Below are 18,465 nucleotides of genomic sequence, written 5' to 3'. Positions count from 1 at the left end.
CCAAAAATTGATTAATTGATTGAATCTTTTTGTTCCTTCTCCAAAAATTGATTAATTGATTGAATCTTTTTGTTCCTTCTCCAAAAATTGATTAATTGATTGAATCTTTTTGTTCCTTCTGTTAAGAAAATAATATACAAGCCGTGGTTGAATGTGTGTGTGTAGGGATAAAAGAGTGGGGAGATCACTTTTGCCCTACTAGAGTCAGTCTGTTCGTGTGATACTAGCGTCCAGCATTTTTAATTGTGCGTGTTTATTTTGTTGTATTTGTTCTTTTGTTTATTTTTAAATATATGTGAATAAGTTGTATCTTTTATTGTGTAATAATAATTGTTAATAAGGTTTTCGCTTTCTTAACTTTAACCCCTAACTTTAACAGGTTATGGGCCCAGAACACTATTGCGCAATACCGTGATTTTTCTTATTTACGCGTTATTTTTTGCATTTTTACTTTCCGTTGTATTAATCTATAATCAAGATGAGTGAGTAAATTTTTCACGAATTGAAGGACTTTCGAAAGATAATTACGATACGTGGAAACTTCAAATGCAGGCGTTATTGATAAAAAATGATGAGTGGTGCTACGTAAGTGGTGAAATAACTAAACCCGCTTTAATAGGTGATGATTCTACTTCTGTGAAAGCTATAAGCGACTGGATCAAGAATGATAACAAGGCGAAATCGGACATTATATTGTCAATTTGTGCTTCAGAATTGAAACAGATCAAAAACTGTGAAACGTCTAGAGATGTGTGGTTAAAGTTGAAAGATGTTTACCAATCAAAGGGACCCGCGAGAAAAGCAACACTGCTTAAACAATTAACGCTTCAGCGCATGGAGGAAGGCGGAGACATTAGAGAGCATTTGAACAAGTTCTTCGATGCCGTTGATAAACTTTGCGAAATGGAAGTCACTGTGAATCCAGATCTCTTAACAATTATGCTATTATACAGTCTTCCAAACACCTTCGACAACTTTAGATGTGCGATTGAATCGCGGGATGTGCTACCCACACCTGAGGCGCTGCGTATTAAAATTATAGAAGAGTCTGACGCAAGAAATAGTGATAGTCGGAATTCTTCTCAAAACGCAATGTATGTGGAAAAACAACAAAAGAAATGGAGTAGCATTACAAAAAATGATGGAAATAAATTTAAGAAACTAAATAAGCCTGAAATTCGATGTTACCGGTGTAAACGTGTGGGACACAAGGCAAATGAATGCCGTAGTAAATTTCAAAACAAACAGACCGCCAAAAATGTGGAAAATGCTAAGGATGTTGATTTATTCATTTCAGAAGCATTACATACACATCAAGACAATACAAGATGGTGTCTGGATAGCGGAGCAACATCACATTTATGCAAGGAGATTTCTAAATTTACACGCTTATGTGAAGACGGGCCGGGCAAGCTCAATCTTGCGAATGATACCTCTACTGACGTTACCGCAAAAGGAATAGTTTCCATAACTACAGGTAAACCAAAAGAAATGACAAATGTAACGTTAAATAATACACTACATGTTCCAGACCTACGAACTAATTTATTATCAGTTGCCAAAATAACTGACAATAATTTGCAAGTATTATTTAAGAAAGACTGCGCTCTGATAATGGGAACGAATAAAGAAATTGAAATAAAGGCGAACCGTGTAGGCGATCTATATTTTGTAGATGAAGTCCAGAATCCTACTTGCAACTCAGTTAATGATAACTCATGCAAAGAGCTTGAAAAGTGGCATCGCCGAATGGGTCACATTAATGTCAAAGACTTATTAGTGGCATCCAAGAAAGGTATTATAAGAGGTGAAAAATATTCAAGAAAGGGGGGAATGGACATAGGCAATTTAAATTAGAGGTTGGAATAGTGGGGGACGCCACCAGTCTTCAAAACACTTTTTACATAGATACAATTCAATACTTTATTAATAATCCATAAACTCTGAGAACAATAAAATAGTCAGATGTACAAGGCAATATACACGTGAGGATAAACAATATATATAATTCCAAAAGGGAAGAATAATTACAATAATTAATTGTCCAAGACAATATGTAACTGGGGAAATGACCTTGTACTTAACAACGTGCTTGACGCGCACTAAATACAATAAAATAGTCAAATTTACAAGGCGATATACACATGAGGATAACCAATTTATATAATGACAAAAGGGAAAAATAATTACAATAATTAATAGTTCAATACAATATGTAACTGGGGAAATGACCTTGTACTTAACAACGTGCTTGACGCGCACTAAATACAATAAAATAGTCAAATGTACAAGGCGATATACACATGAGGATAACCAATTTATATAATGACAAAAGGGAAAAATAATTACAATAATTAATAGTTCAATACAATATGTAACTGGGGAAATGACCTTGTACTTAACAACGTGCTTGACGCGCACTAAATACAATAAAATAATTACGCTAATTACATACGAATATATATATATATATGTTGTCCAACAGATTAACGATTTGTCCATAAAACTTGTGAACAAAAAACCAGGTTTTTATATCATCAAACTTGTCACAATGTAAAAGCAAGAAAAAGGACGCTAACATGGCCGACATTACTTCACACAGGGACGCTTGACCTCACGTCCTACCAGCGCCTCCCCTCTCTCCTCGTGCTCACCCAATTCCGCCAACTGACTCAGGGAAAAAACAAGTCTGGGGGGCCGCCACTCTTGGGGAACCAAACATCCTCCCCCGCAGTGGACTCGCAGAGATCCACTTACTGAGTTGGCAGGGGGCAAAGCTTCCGGACAGGCCGGCTAATCAGTCCTGAAGTTGTCTTGACCTCAGCCACCCTGGCCACGTCGTCTCGGCCATGGTGAAGCTTGACGATTCGGCCTATGGACCACTGCAGGGGAGGAAGGTTGTCGTCCATGATCATGACTATTTGTCCCACTGCCGCGGGGAAGGAAGGCGAATGCCATTTGAGCATGGCTTGCTGCTCGAGGAGGTACTCCTTGTGCCATCTTTTCCAAAACTGTCCAACAGTGAGCTGTGCCATTGCCCATTTCGATTTGAGCGCAGTGCGAGGAGTTAAGGAGCTATCGGGAGGTAGCGCAGTCATAGGTCGCATAATCAGAAAGTGACCTGGCGTCAGGACTTGCAGGTCATCTGGCGAGGACGAGACAGCGGTAAGAGGTCTGGAATTTAATATGGCTTCAATTTGACAAATGATTGTGAGGAAACACTCCATGGTGGGCTCTTGAGTGCCTAACATGACCTTCAGTAATCTTTTGGTAGATTTAACGGCTGCTTCCCAGAGACCTCCGAAGTGTGGTGCTCGAGGGGGGATGAAATGCCACTCGATGCTTCTTTTGTTGGATTCTCTTAGAATGGCCTCCTGAGACTTGGCGTCATTTAGTAGTGCAGATACCTCCTTGAGTCTTCTTTTGGCTCCGACGAAGTTAGTGCCGTTATCCGACCAAATGTGACTCGGCACACCCCTCCTGGCAACAAAGCGGTTCAGGGCAGCTAAAAATGCCTGTGTTGTAAGGTCTGTGACTAGTTCCAGGTGTATGGCCTTGGTGGAAAAACAGACGAAAATGGCGAGGTAAGACTGGAGGACTTTGGCTGAACGCAGGGAAGCAATTTTCACGTTGAAGGGGCCCGCGTAGTCTATGCCAGTGGTGGCGAAGGGTGATGAAGCGCTGACTCTTCCTTCGGGCAGTTGACCCATGAGTGGGTTGAAGGGTGTTGGCTTGACACTGAAACACTTGTTACAGGCTCCCAATTGTCGGCGGACAACATTCTTACCATTAACAATCCAATATCGACTTCTCAAAAACGCATGAGTGGCAGTGGGGCCTACGTGGAGGTTGGATAGGTGGGCATCTTGTATGACCAGGGCCGTGAAGGGGTGTTGCGAAGGCAACAAGGCAGGGTGCTTTTGATATTCGGGGACATCGGCCAGTCTGAGTCTCCCTCCGACTCGCAACACTCCATCAGTGTGCAGAAATAGGCCTAACGTTTTAACGAGGCGTAGTCTAGGCCGAGGGGACTGAGCATCCTCAATTTCTTCGGAAAGCGAGTGCTGTTGGGCTCGGACTATTAGAACTCGCAGGGCTTCGCTACGTTCCTTTACATTCAATGGACCTGACATACGATGTACTGGATTTTTAGTATTGTGGGCGAATCGCAGGCACCAGGCCACTACATTTTGCAGAGTGTACAGACTGGAAAATTTAGACTCTAATTCCTCAGGGCAGGGCATTACACTTGACACGTTAAGGGCCTGGGAGCGAATTTCTGCTCCTACGACAGGGTCAGACAAATCGGCATTTACTGGCCCAAGGGGCCATGACTCGTGGTTTGATTTCAACCAAGGGGGACCTTCCCACCATAACTGGTGACTCACTAATTCTTGAGGACGTACTCCACGTGAGGCACAGTCAGCGGGGTTTTGTGAGGAGGAGATGTGGAACCATTGCGAGGCGGGTACTTTTTCTAAGATAGTAGCTACTCTATTTCCCACGAACACCTTCCAATGCGGAGGTGGCGTTGCTGTAATCCAGGCCAGGGCAATGGTAGAATCCGAAAAGGCTAAGATGTTCTGAGTGGTTATCTGAGGGAAAAGTAATCTGACCTTATTAATCGTAAGGGCAAGTAGGTGGGCCGCACAAAGCTCCAGACGAGGGAGCGTGACCGGTTTCATGGGGGCCATTCTGGCTTTAGACATGACCAGGCTAATGACAGTGTCCTCAGACTGGGACACGAGGTAAACCACGGCCGCATAGGCTCGCTCAGACGCGTCAGCAAAACCCACCAAATAACACTTAGGATTGGGTAGAGACAAAAATCTAGGGATGTGAATTTTAGACAGGTCAGGCAGGGAGACAGCGAACTGAGCCCATTCCTGGACAATTGACAAGGGCAGGGGATCATCCCAATCAAAAGAGGCTTGACAGACTATTCTAAATATTGCACGAGCAAAAACTGTTACGGGGATCAGCCATCCCAAGGGGTCAAAAACTTTTGCAATCTGACTGGCTAATTGTCTTTTAGTTTGAACATTAGGCACGGAACGGATTAGAAAGTGGAAGTAATCTTGAGCAGGGTTCCAACAAAGTCCGAGGATTTTCAATTGTGACTCCTCATCGTTTTCTAAACAGACTGAGGACATGGCTGGAAGTAGATATTCAGAGGGTATTTTATTTAATAATTGCGGTTGATTTGAGGCCCACTTTCTGAGTTCAATTTGAGCCTGACTCAATAATTGGATTAACTGATCTCTGGATTGCAATGCCACTTCTAGAGTAGGGCCTCCTCCAGAAATGTCATCCACATAGGTACGGTCGCGGAGTATCTCAGAGGCCAGGGGAAAGGAAGCCTGAGAGGTCAGAGCTAATTCTTGAAGGACGCGACATGCCAAGTAGGGGGCTGACGTGGTTCCATAGGTCACAGTGCACAAACGGTACTCCTGCACTGGTTGGCTCGTGTCAAATCGCCACAGTATGCGTAACAAATCCCTGTCTTCCGGGGGGTGTTGTATCTGTCTAAACATTTGGCGAATGTCGGCCGTAAAGACCCATTTGTCCACTCTAAATCTGGTAACCACCTTCCAGATATCGAGCTGTAAACGGGGTCCAGGGAGCAAGAGCTCATTGAGGGAGATGCCTGAAGAGGACTTCTGGGAAGCGTTAAATACTACACGAATCTTCTCCGGGGGATCGTCTGGACGGTGTACCGCATGATGGGGAATATAATAGACAATTTGACCTGACTTGAGAGGAGGGGCCAGTTCCATATGATTCGAATCTAAGTAGTCTTGCATAAACTCCACATAGGGAGCACGGAGATGTGGGGACTTGGCATGACGGGATTCAGTTTGTAGGAGACGCCTTAAAGCAATCTTTCTGGATTCACCGAGGCAACACGGACTGGTTTTAAATGGCAGTGCTACTGAAAACCGACCATCAGGAAGTCGGAAATGTGACTTCGAGAAGCACTCTTCAGCCTTCAATTCGTCCGGGGTGAGAGGCGAAACCTCCGACACTTCCTCCAAGGCAAACATTCTTTCCATCAGGCGTGACAAGACTAGGTCAGGGGGGTGTGATATAGATTGGGGGATTTTACCCGAGCCGAGTCGGAGTACCGTGGGTTGGGCAGGAATTGCCGGCATATGAGTGACTAGAGAGGGACCAACAGGTGAATCAGAACCTTCGGAGAGAGCAACCCCGGCAGAAGTTGTGGTGGGGGGCAGCGTTTCAGGAAGGAAGGTATTACAAGTTTGCAGCGGCCGCCGCGTTCTAATCAGACGTTGAGGTTTCGGGGTTGGAAGTTGGATAGCCAAAGTTGGAGGAGTGGGCTGCTGAGTGATGACTTCCTCTTGGGGAGTAGACCTGGCTTGAGCGGAGGACACAGACAAACTAGGGGGGCCTGATTGTCCGGACTGCGCGGGGAGTTCAGGGTTATTGCAAGCAAGCTGTTCCGACTCGGACCGGTACAAGAGGGTTTCGGCCGAAGGCTTGTTTTCTGGGCTAGACTGGTTAGCAGGTGCCTTAGGAGCTGGTAGTTGACCATATTTATGCTTGAACAAAATTCTGTAATAGGTCCGATATAACTTGGAGTTGGACCTGCTGTCCTTGACAGAAGCGTGAAAACAAACCCGCCTCGAGGGGAAGCTTCTCAAGGGGCCAGACATAATCCAGCCAAGAGTTGTTAGTCGGGCGTTGGGGGAACCATTTTGTGCCCGGATTATTTGACTAAGGTCGATGGCGTCAAAAACCGAGGCTGAAAATACTACGTCTATAGGACTCGGTTCGTTAAAGTTTGGGTCGGCTAACTGTTTATCCGCCAAATGCTGCCAATCCTTAACAGGGAAATAAGAGGACGGTGCATCTGGGACAGTCTTGGTGACTATGCGGAAGGGGACTTTGATTTGGGAAAATGGGGGACATTGCCTTACATTGGTAGAAACTTGACCTACGACTTGGGTGGCGATGTTGCCTCCTATCCCTCGAATCCCACCTGACATAGGGTTATAGTTCAATTTACTTTCTTTGGCGAATTTCTTGGACATCAAATTTATCTCACTGCCTGAATCCAGCAGGGCACGAGCGCGATACCACTGGCCATCTCCTCCAAGGAGGTAAACCAGGGCAGTGGGGGATACCGACAAATCGGAGGGGAAAGACTTCAAAATAGCTTTGCTTTGTGGATTAGGTCTATGACACAAGTGACAGTTTCGGCGAAAACTCGACAAAACATGGCAGGACTGGGGAATGGTATCGCGCGGGCCGAATCCCTAAAAGGTAGCTTTTGGTGAATCACTACCAAAGTAGATAGTTGGGAGTGAAGAAAGGGTGCTGCTACCAGACGAAGTCGAAGGATAAGAAACGTCATCTCGAAGGTGGGGAACTGCCCTTCTGGGAGAAGGGTCAGGAAGTTTCTTAGTCAGCTTAGGGCTTAAAGACATTAACGGGGGAATGACAACATCGGGTAAAGTCCTTTGACTTAGACTAGAAGAGGGGGGAGGAGGGTGAAGGGTGGTGTGATGAGCACCAGCGCACTCCAAACACCCAGCACTTCGAGGGCATTGAGCCACTGAGTGAGATTTGGAGAAACAGTTAACACATAAGTGGTTCTCAGTGATGAAACTCCATCTATTACTCACTGGCAGTCGCAGGTATTCGTTACAATTAGATATCAGATGCCACTCGTCACAAAAGTAACAGCGTAAGGAGTGGACTGGAGGGGAAGGAGCTCTCGATGTGGAGGGGGGTGTCCGTCGGGCAGGAATAGGAGAAGAGGATTTCTTGGGTGAAGGGGGCGGAGACTTAGCTGATTTGGGTGTGTGGGTCTTGGAGGGCTTCAAGGTGGAGACAGCCCTAGGCTTAAAGAATGTTCTAGGAAGGGAAGGGGTTTCAGATTGTTGGGAGGAGGGGCCTTCAGGGAGACGACTAGAGGGAGCTGTCCCGTCTTGGGGCGAAGAGGTGGATTTCCTTAATGTTATTTTAGGGGCGAACTTGTCTTCTTGATTTTTCAAGAATTCCAGCACTTGTGCACTTTGGGGCAGTTCATCAAAGGATCTTAAATACTTCTTCCTAAACTCCTCTTGGAGGTTAGCAGACAAGGCCGACAGAATTACATGACACAAAAGGAAGTCCAACGGCTGGGGAATATCGTGTTGATCTAGTAGCATTTGCCTCCTTGAAATCCAAGCGATACATTCATCAATGGTGGGGTTCCCTTCCGGGACCTGAAGGAAGGTTTCGAACAACGCACTGGCGGTACGCAACTTGCCTTCATAGCGAGCATCCAAGGTCTCCCAGGCAGAGCTGTAACCTTCCTCTGTAGGCGTGGAATTCTGAATAATAGACAGAGGGGGGCCTTTCAAGCAGGACTTAAGAGCTTGGAGACGCCTATGAGGAGGCAGGGACAATTTATTGATCTCAAACTGGAAGGTGCGCTTGAACTCCTGGTAAGCGAGAACATCCCCTTCGAATGGGGTGATCTTTGGAATCACCAATTCCTGTAATTGTCTCCTCGCGAGTTCGACCACCGACTCGTCCGAGACCAAGACTTGAGAAACTGGGCCAGGAGGGGCAGACGCGCAAAACGAAATAGACGAATCTAGAATAGGTGCAATCCTTGACAAATGGACTAGCTCAGCTTGGGCAAAGCTTTTTGTCAAGGCTCTGGCAAGCGGACCTCGTTCCTCTGGGACCAGTGCTCGGAGCCATTCCCACACTTCCCCGTCCACAGTCTGGGACAACGTCAAAAACCCGGAGGAAAGCCGCTGGCACGTAGTTACAATTTCGGGAACATCTGTGTCCAAGGTTTTTGCATTCTGTGTCCATCGATCAAGCCTGTCAATGAGGTATCGGCACTTGATGGCTTTAAGATCTGCATCACCCCCTGACAGCATGGACATTGAGGGAGTATCCTCCATTGACGGAGTGGTTGGGCTTGCAGGGGAGGGGGGAGGAGTGTCGTTGCCGGAAGTAAATGAATTACCCATAATTAACCACGGCTGGAGGGACTTACAATACGAAAATTATACACAAGTTACAATACAATAGACAAGAATAATAACAGTACAAAAAATAGACAAAATAACTAACATAGACTAAGTAACTTAGTAGCTAATGCCCGTAACACGTATAAAAACACAAAATGAAAAAATACAATTAATTAGGTGTACTAATGTAAGAAACAAAGCTGAAATAATAGTGTTCTGAAGACTGTTCCCGGGTTTCGGCACCATGAAAAATATTCAAGAAAGGGGGGAATGGACATAGGCAATTTAAATTAGAGGTTGGAATAGTGGGGGACGCCACCAGTCTTCAAAACACTTTTTACATAGATACAATTCAATACTTTATTAATAATCCATAAACTCTGAGAACAATAAAATAGTCAGATGTACAAGGCAATATACACGTGAGGATAAACAATATATATAATTCCAAAAGGGAAGAATAATTACAATAATTAATTGTCCAAGACAATATGTAACTGGGGAAATGACCTTGTACTTAACAACGTGCTTGACGCGCACTAAATACAATAAAATAGTCAAATTTACAAGGCGATATACACATGAGGATAACCAATTTATATAATGACAAAAGGGAAAAATAATTACAATAATTAATAGTTCAATACAATATGTAACTGGGGAAATGACCTTGTACTTAACAACGTGCTTGACGCGCACTAAATACAATAAAATAGTCAAATGTACAAGGCGATATACACATGAGGATAACCAATTTATATAATGACAAAAGGGAAAAATAATTACAATAATTAATAGTTCAATACAATATGTAACTGGGGAAATGACCTTGTACTTAACAACGTGCTTGACGCGCACTAAATACAATAAAATAATTACGCTAATTACATACGAATATATATATATATATGTTGTCCAACAGATTAACGATTTGTCCATAAAACTTGTGAACAAAAAACCAGGTTTTTATATCATCAAACTTGTCACAATGTAAAAGCAAGAAAAAGGACGCTAACATGGCCGACATTACTTCACACAGGGACGCTTGACCTCACGTCCTACCAGCGCCTCCCCTCTCTCCTCGTGCTCACCCAATTCCGCCAACTGACTCAGGGAAAAAACAAGTCTGGGGGGCCGCCACTCTTGGGGAACCAAACAAGAGGAATAAATCTAAAAAATACCAATTACAATTTTAGGTGTGACATCTGTTTTAGAGGAAAAATGACACGAACACCATTACCAAAACGATCAGATAAGGATGTAGATTTATTAGAAATTATACATTCGGACGTATTCGGACCTGTACGAGTTGAATCGCACAGAAAATCAAAATACATGGTGACTTTTACTGATGATAAGTCCAGGTGGACTGAGGTCCGGTTTCTTAATTCTAAGAAGGATATATTACAAATTTTTAGGGAATTTGTTAGCATGGTCGAAAACCAGAAGAATAAAAAGATAAAATGTCTTCAGACCGATAACGGATGTGAATACGTTAATAGTGAGTTTGATGGATTTCTAAAAGGTATACGTCGACGACTTTCAGTTCCGTACACCCCTGAACAGAATGGAATATCTGAAAGAAAAAATAGAACTTTAATAGATATGGCCAGATGTTTACTGATTCAATCGGGTCTTCCAGTTAGCTTTTGGGCGGAAGCTGTGAATACAGCGAATTATATTAGAAATCGATGCCCAACAAGTAGTTTAGACGGCTTAACTCCGTACGAAGTTTGGAACGGAAGAAAACCAAGTGTAAAATATTTTAAAGATTTTGGATGTCGCGTATACTGCTTGAATACCAAACCTTCTAGAGGAAAATTTGAGCCAAGAGGAAAAAGCGGAGTATTTTTAGGCTATTCCGAAGAAGCTAAAGGCTATAGAATTTGGTTGGAGGATGAAAAGAAGGTTATTATAACTCGAGATGTAAAATTCATCGAGGAAAGCAATACCAACACACCTACTTCAAATAGAAATTCTTCTGATATTTTCGAGGATTTTATTGAGCAAGAAGTGAATGCGGAAGAACCCCAACAATTAGAAACTGTCGAAATACAAATAAATGACAATACTGAGATAGATAGATCTGATCAAAATAAAATAGAATCTAAAAGTACTGAGAAAGAACAAAAACTACGAAGGGGACCAGGAAGGCCAAAGTGGATTCGGACAGGATCGAGAGGTAGACCTCGTAAACAATTTAATCAATTACCAATATTGGAGGAAGAGGAAACTGAAGAAGTTAATCTCACATCTTCTGAAGAAGTTATGATTTCCGAAGTACCTTTCGAGCAGGCGTTGAATGGTCCATCTTCCAGTGAATGGCGCGAAGCAATTGCCAATGAAATATCACAAATAATCAAAAACAGAACTTGGGTCTTAGTCGACAGAGAAGTTTCTTCTCATGTAATCGGAAGCAGAATTGTTTTAACAAATAAATACAAATCCGATGGACTTTTAGAAAAAAGAAAGGCTCGCCTGGTGGCACAGGGGTTTACACAGAAACCTGGAATTGACTTTGATCAGACTTTTGCACCTGTTGCAAGATTAAGTTCTGTTCGACTGTTAACGTCTATAGCTGCTCGTCATAATTTATTTATAAATCAACTCGACGTTGCAACTGCCTATTTGAATGGCGATTTAAGAGAAGAAATTTATATTGAGCCACCAAAAGGCCTAGAAGAAGCTCTTAAAGTTATTAAAGAAGGTGATAGATTTCAAGTCGACATCAGGAAGAGTGCTGGTGAAATGTTGAAAGGGATTAAAAATGGCGATATGATTTGCCGCCTCAATAAAGCGCTCTATGGATTGAAGCAGGCTGGTAGAACCTGGTATCTTAAGCTGGATAAAGTGTTGAGGGAACTTGGAGCTGTACCTTCGAAATGCGATCCATGCCTATATCGCCTAAATAAGGGGAAGTTTCCAACACTAATATTGATTTACGTGGACGATATTCTAATTGCCTCTTCGAATAAACAAACTATATCCCTTCTAATAAATGATTTATCAAAAAATTTCGAAATAAAGAATTTGGGCGATGTGAATTATTGCTTGGGTATTGAATTCAATCGTGATAATAATAAAATAACTTTGAATCAAAGAGGTTTCATTCAAGATCTTCTGGAGAGATTCGGGATGACTGATGCAAAAACTGTTAAGACCCCAGTTAACGTTAGTGCTAAACTATCAAAGCCCAAGGACCAACCGTCTGCGGAAGACAGCCAGCTGCCGTATAGAGAATTAGTTGGCGCATTAAATTACTTAGCATTGGCCACTAGGCCAGATATAAGTTATGCTGTGAGCTGTCTGGGACAATATAATAATTGTTACACAAGAGAGCATTGGATAGCCGCCAAACGTGTGTTGAGATATTTGAAGGGAAGTTTAGAGATTGGAATTTGCTATTCATCTGGTTCTGAGTCACTAAGAGCTTATGTAGATGCCGATTGGGGTAGTAACGTAGATGATAGAAGATCCTATACTGGTTTCGTTTTTATATACGCAGGTGGTCCCATCACTTGGCAATCCAAAAAACAAAGAACGGTTGCCTTGAGTTCAACAGAGGCGGAATTTATGGGAATGACCGAAGCCGTAAAAGAAAGTATTTACCTCCTGAGATTTTTTGAAGAAATTGGATATGAAGATTTTACTACAATTACATTATTTAACGATAATAAGGGGGCACTGAAATTAGCTGAGAACCCCGTACTTCATAACAGGAGTAAACACATTGATCTAAGGTATCACTTTATTAGGGATGCCGTCAAGCAAAAATTAGTAAAGGTTGAACACTTGGGCACCGAAGACATGTTGGCTGACTTATTAACAAAGGGTCTCTCTGGACCTCAACATATAAAATTAATGGATATGATGAAACTTATGAAAATCTCAACCACTGCTTGAGGGGAAGTGTTAAGAAAATAATATACAAGCCGTGGTTGAATGTGTGTGTGTAGGGATAAAAGAGTGGGGAGATCACTTTTGCCCTACTAGAGTCAGTCTGTTCGTGTGATACTAGCGTCCAGCATTTTTAATTGTGCGTGTTTATTTTGTTGTATTTGTTCTTTTGTTTATTTTTAAATATATGTGAATAAGTTGTATCTTTTATTGTGTAATAATAATTGTTAATAAGGTTTTCGCTTTCTTAACTTTAACCCCTAACTTTAACACCTTCTCCAAAAATTGATTGATTTTGAATTATTATTAATTAACTTTGATGAAAAAAAAACCTCCATTTTGTCGTTAAAATATGTTGCACAAACAATTGCAGTCAAGAAACTAAAAATTTGCCACAATTCTTTCCCACTTCCTTGTTTGAATAGTTCGAACAATTTTTGTAGCAATTTTGGCTAGGCACCTCCCTATAGTACTTTTTTACTAATGTGTTTTATCGCTACTTTATTTTTTACTTCCGTTTTATTAAATATTAATTGTTCTAAACTAAAATGGTAAAAACTGACTTTGAGTAAATTAGTAGCCAAAAAAAGGTTAATGTCTTGAATTTTTTTTTCTTTTTTTCTTCCTTTAAAATGCGTTTTTTGTTTTGGATACTTATTTTTTGTTAATGGTAATAATGTATTTCTGTTCAGGTACTACTTTAATGACATATAGTAATAATGATAATTGAATATTTTATTCTAGAGATTAGAGATTTTGCATTTTTTTATTTTCTTTTATTTGGTTTTGCTGTTTATTATTTTTTTAAAAAAAGAAAAATACTTTAATTTTGTGTGTGTAAATTTTTAGAATAATAATATTAAGAATAAAATTAAGAAATGTGTGAAATACGATTAAATAAGAAAAAATAAATTAATTAAAAAAAATAATAATAATTAGTAAATTTGTAAAATCTGTGTTAAATTCAAGCAACTTGACTCACCCAAGGGTGGCCACAGCTTCGGCTGATTTAAATATTATGTATTTGAGTGTATAATGTTTAATAAATGGCTGTTATTATTATTATAGTAACTTTCTTTAGGGACCATGGTATGACAGGCGTAGCAATCAACGAAAAGCCAGGACCAGGAGATGATGAAATGCTGTGGTGGTGTTACTTGGAAAAGAGTGGCCCTCGAAAGATCTGAGTGGAGAAGAAAAAAAAAAGAAATCTAGAAAGAAAATAAGAAATAAGAAAAATAAGAAATGATGTCACCATGCTGCTTTATGCTGATGATACAGTACTACTAGGTTATTCTTGGATAGACGTGCAGTTGCTTGATAATTATTACGAAAACAAATTGTTAAAAGTTAATGCAACCAAAAGTAAAATAATACCTTTTCATTAGGGTAAATTGGGAAACAGAAAAAAAAATTCAAGAAGAAATTGAGGTGATCAGAGAATTCAGATACTTCGCTATCATATTTTCATTTCAGAGGAAAATTTAGAAGAGCAAGTGAATTTAATAAATCGATGAGCATAACTGCAGCTGCAACGAAAAGCTAATACTATCCAACGGAAAATCAGATATATGGAAGTCTAAAGAAGTATTTCGATTCCATGGTAAATAGCGTGTAGGGAAATTTGGGCGTTGTCTTATGCTCACATCTTGGAAAAAGTCCAAATTAAATGTTTTAAATCTCTCTTAGAGCTGCCAAAATCAACTCTGATGCGTTACTTAGACTTAAACTGAACAGAATTCATATTAACTTCCACATATTTAAGAGGGTTCTATATAAAATAACATCTCAGTGATTTACCTTGAAAAAGAGTCCACTTAGATGTTTCAGAATCAGATGGGCTACAGTTATAAATAGAAGCCAAAGTAAATGTCAGATGAATGGTTTGATTTCTTTGAAAACTTGATGGGTTCTTGTAATTTATTGAACTAGGAAAAAATTAATACATGTGTTATTTAGTAAATTTTAAGACATGCTACATGTTACACAGCTAGCGATACAGAATTCCAAATATATTGAACTGTTTTCAGCACCGTTGTAGATTAAAATCATCTGTAAATATCTTCTTTATAAATGAAGTTATAGGATTCCAGGTAAATATTAATTGAACGTTATTAGGTTTGGAAAATCTTGAGGGGAGGAGGATGGTAATATAAATTAAAATGGTAGAGCTGGTTAAATGGGTGGGGGACGCCACCAACATTCAGAAATACTCAGAGATTGGACAAACAAAGTGATTTTCTACTTACAATCAGCGCAGAGGCACATACATACAACCGAGGCTCTAGTCCGAACACATAAATATTAATTGAACGTTATTAGGTTTGGAAAATCTTGAGGGGAGGAGGATGGTAATATAAATTAAAATGGTAGAGCTGGTTAAAGGGGTGGGGGACGCCAACATTCAGAAATACTCAGAGATTGGACAAACAAAATGATTTTCTATTTACAATCAGCGCAGAGGCACATACATACAACCGAGGCTCTAGTCCGAACACATAAATATTAATTGAACGTTATTAGGTTTGGAAAATCTTGAGGGGAGGAGGATGGTAATATAAATTAAAATGGTAGAGCTGGTTAAATGGGTGGGGGACGCCAACATTCAGAAATACTCAGAGATTGGACAAACAAAATGATTTTCTACTTACAATCAGCGCAGAGGCACATACATACAACCGAGGCTCTAGTCCGAACACATAGATATTAATTGAACGTTATTAGGTTTGGAAAATCTTGAGGGGAGGAGGATGGTAATATAAATTAAAATGGTAGAGCTGGTTAAATGGGTGGGGGACGCCACCAACATTCAGAAATACTCAGAGATTGGACAAACAAAATGATTTTCTACTTACAATCAGCGCAGAGGCACATACATACAACCGAGGCTCTAGTCCGAACACATAGATATTAATTGAACGTTATTAGGTTTGGAAAATCTTGAGAGAAGGAGGATGGTAATATAAATTAAAATGGTAGAGCTGGTTAAAGGGGTGGGGGACGCCAACATTCAGAAATACTCAGAGATTGGACAAACAAAATGATTTTCTATTTACAATCAGCGCAGAGGCACATACATACAACCGAGGCTCTAGTCCGAACACATAGATATTAATTGAACGTTATTAGGTTTGGAAAATCTTGAGAGAAGGAGGATGGTAATATAAATTAAAATGGTAGAGCTGGTTAAAGGGGTGGGGGACGCCAACATTCAGAAATACTCAGAGATTGGACAAACAAAATGATTTTCTATTTACAATCAGCGCAGAGGCACATACATACAACCGAGGCTCTAGTCCGAACACATAGATATTAATTGAACGTTATTAGGTTTGGAAAATCTTGAGGGAAGGAGGATGGTAATATAAATTAAAATGGTAGAGCTGGTTAAAGGGGTGGGGGACGCCACCAACATTCAGAAATACTCAGAGATTGGACAAACAAAATGATTTTCTACTTACAATCAGCGCAGAGGCACATACATACAACCGAGGCTCTAGTCCGAACACATAAATATTAATTGAACGTTATTAGGTTTGGAAAATCTTGAGAGAAGGAGGATGGTAATATAAATTAAAATGGTAGAGCTGGTTAAATGGGTGGGGGACGCCACCAACATTCAGAAATACTCAGAGATTGGACAAACAAAATGATTTTCTACTTACAATCAGCGCAGAGGCACATACATACAACCGAGGCTCTAGTCCGAACACATAAATATTAATTGAACGTTATTAGGTTTGGAAAATCTTGAGGGGAGGAGGATGGTAATATAAATTAAAATGGTAGAGCTGGTTAAAGGGGTGGGGGACGCCAACATTCAGAAATACTCAGAGATTGGACAAACAAAATGATTTTCTATTTACAATCAGCGCAGAGGCACATACATACAACCGAGGCTCTAGTCCGAACACATAGATATTAATTGAACGTTATTAGGTTTGGAAAATCTTGAGGGAAGGAGGATGGTAATATAAATTAAAATGGTAGAGCTGGTTAAAGGGGTGGGGGACGCCAACATTCAGAAATACTCAGAGATTGGACAAACAAAATGATTTTCTATTTACAATCAGCGCAGAGGCACATACATACAACCGAGGCTCTAGTCCGAACACATAGATATTAATTGAACGTTATTAGGTTTGGAAAATCTTGAGGGGAGGAGGATGGTAATATAAATTAAAATGGTAGAGCTGGTTAAATGGGTGGGGGACGCCACCAACATTCAGAAATACTCAGAGATTGGACAAACAAAGTGATTTTCTACTTACAATCAGCGCAGAGGCACATACATACAACCGAGGCTCTAGTCCGAACACATAAATATTAATTGAACGTTATTAGGTTTGGAAAATCTTGAGGGGAGGAGGATGGTAATATAAATTAAAATGGTAGAGCTGGTTAAATGGGTGGGGGACGCCACCAACATTCAGAAATACTCAGAGATTGGACAAACAAAATGATTTTCTATTTACAATCAGCGCAGAGGCACCGAGGCTCTAGTCCGAACACATAAATATTAATTGAACGTTATTAGGTTTGGAAAATCTTGAGAGAAGGAGGATGGTAATATAAATTAAAATGGTAGAGCTGGTTAAATGGGTGGGGGACGCCACCAACATTCAGAAATACTCAGAGATTGGACAAACAAAATGATTTTCTATTTACAATCAGCGCAGAGGCACATACATACAACCGAGGCTCTAGTCCGAACACATAGATATTAATTGAACGTTATTAGGTTTGGAAAATCTTGAGAGAAGGAGGATGGTAATATAAATTAAAATGGTAGAGCTGGTTAAATGGGTGGGGGACGCCACCAACATTCAGAAATACTCAGAGATTGGACAAACAAAATGATTTTCTATTTACAATCAGCGCAGAGGCACATACATACAACCGAGGCTCTAGTCCGAACACATAAATATTAATTGAACGTTATTAGGTTTGGAAAATCTTGAGGGAAGGAGGATGGTAATATAAATTAAAATGGTAGAGCTGGTTAAAGGGGTGGGGGACGCCAACATTCAGAAATACTCAGAGATTGGACAAACAAAATGATTTTCTATTTACAATCAGCGCAGAGGCACATACATACAACCGAGGCTCTAGTCCGAACACATAGATATTAATTGAACGTTATTAGGTTTGGAAAATCTTGAGGGGAGGAGGATGGTAATATAAATTAAAATGGTAGAGCTGGTTAAATGGGTGGGGGACGCCACCAACATTCAGAAATACTCAGAGATTGGACAAACAAAGTGATTTTCTACTTACAATCAGCGCAGAGGCACATACATACAACCGAGGCTCTAGTCCGAACAAATAAATATTAATTGAACGTTATTAGGTTTGGAAAATCTTGAGGGGAGGAGGATGGTAATATAAATTAAAATGGTAGAGCTGGTTAAATGGGTGGGGGACGCCAACATTCAGAAATACTCAGAGATTGGACAAACAAAATGATTTTCTATTTACAATCAGCGCAGAGGCACATACATACAACCAAGGCTCTAGTCCGAACACATAGATATTAAGAATTACAGTTTTGTTCTCTCTACAAAAGTATACAAAA

General features: G+C 40.6%; 1 protein-coding gene across 12 annotated transcripts in view; it reads right to left on the bottom strand.

Annotated features, from left to right (window-relative positions):
• LOC141458557 (uncharacterized) overlaps positions 1-18,465 on the bottom strand; it is a 121,217-nt gene that overhangs the window by 72,181 nt on the left and 30,571 nt on the right. For all 12 annotated transcript variants that reach the window (XM_074136698.1, XM_074136692.1, XM_074136695.1 and 9 more), the window contains exon 4: positions 14,691-14,818. In XM_074136698.1, coding sequence (XP_073992799.1) covers positions 14,691-14,818 — 128 coding nt within the window. The remainder of the gene's footprint in view (positions 1-14,690; positions 14,819-18,465) is intronic.

This window comes from Rhodnius prolixus, unplaced genomic scaffold, assembly GCF_049639745.1.
Source record: "Rhodnius prolixus isolate KJV_2025 unplaced genomic scaffold, Rpr scaffold_5, whole genome shotgun sequence".
NCBI classification, from domain to species: Eukaryota; Metazoa; Arthropoda; class Insecta; order Hemiptera; family Reduviidae; genus Rhodnius; species Rhodnius prolixus.
Note: the sequence above shows the minus strand (reverse complement) of the source record. Positions and strands in the feature narration are given on the sequence as shown.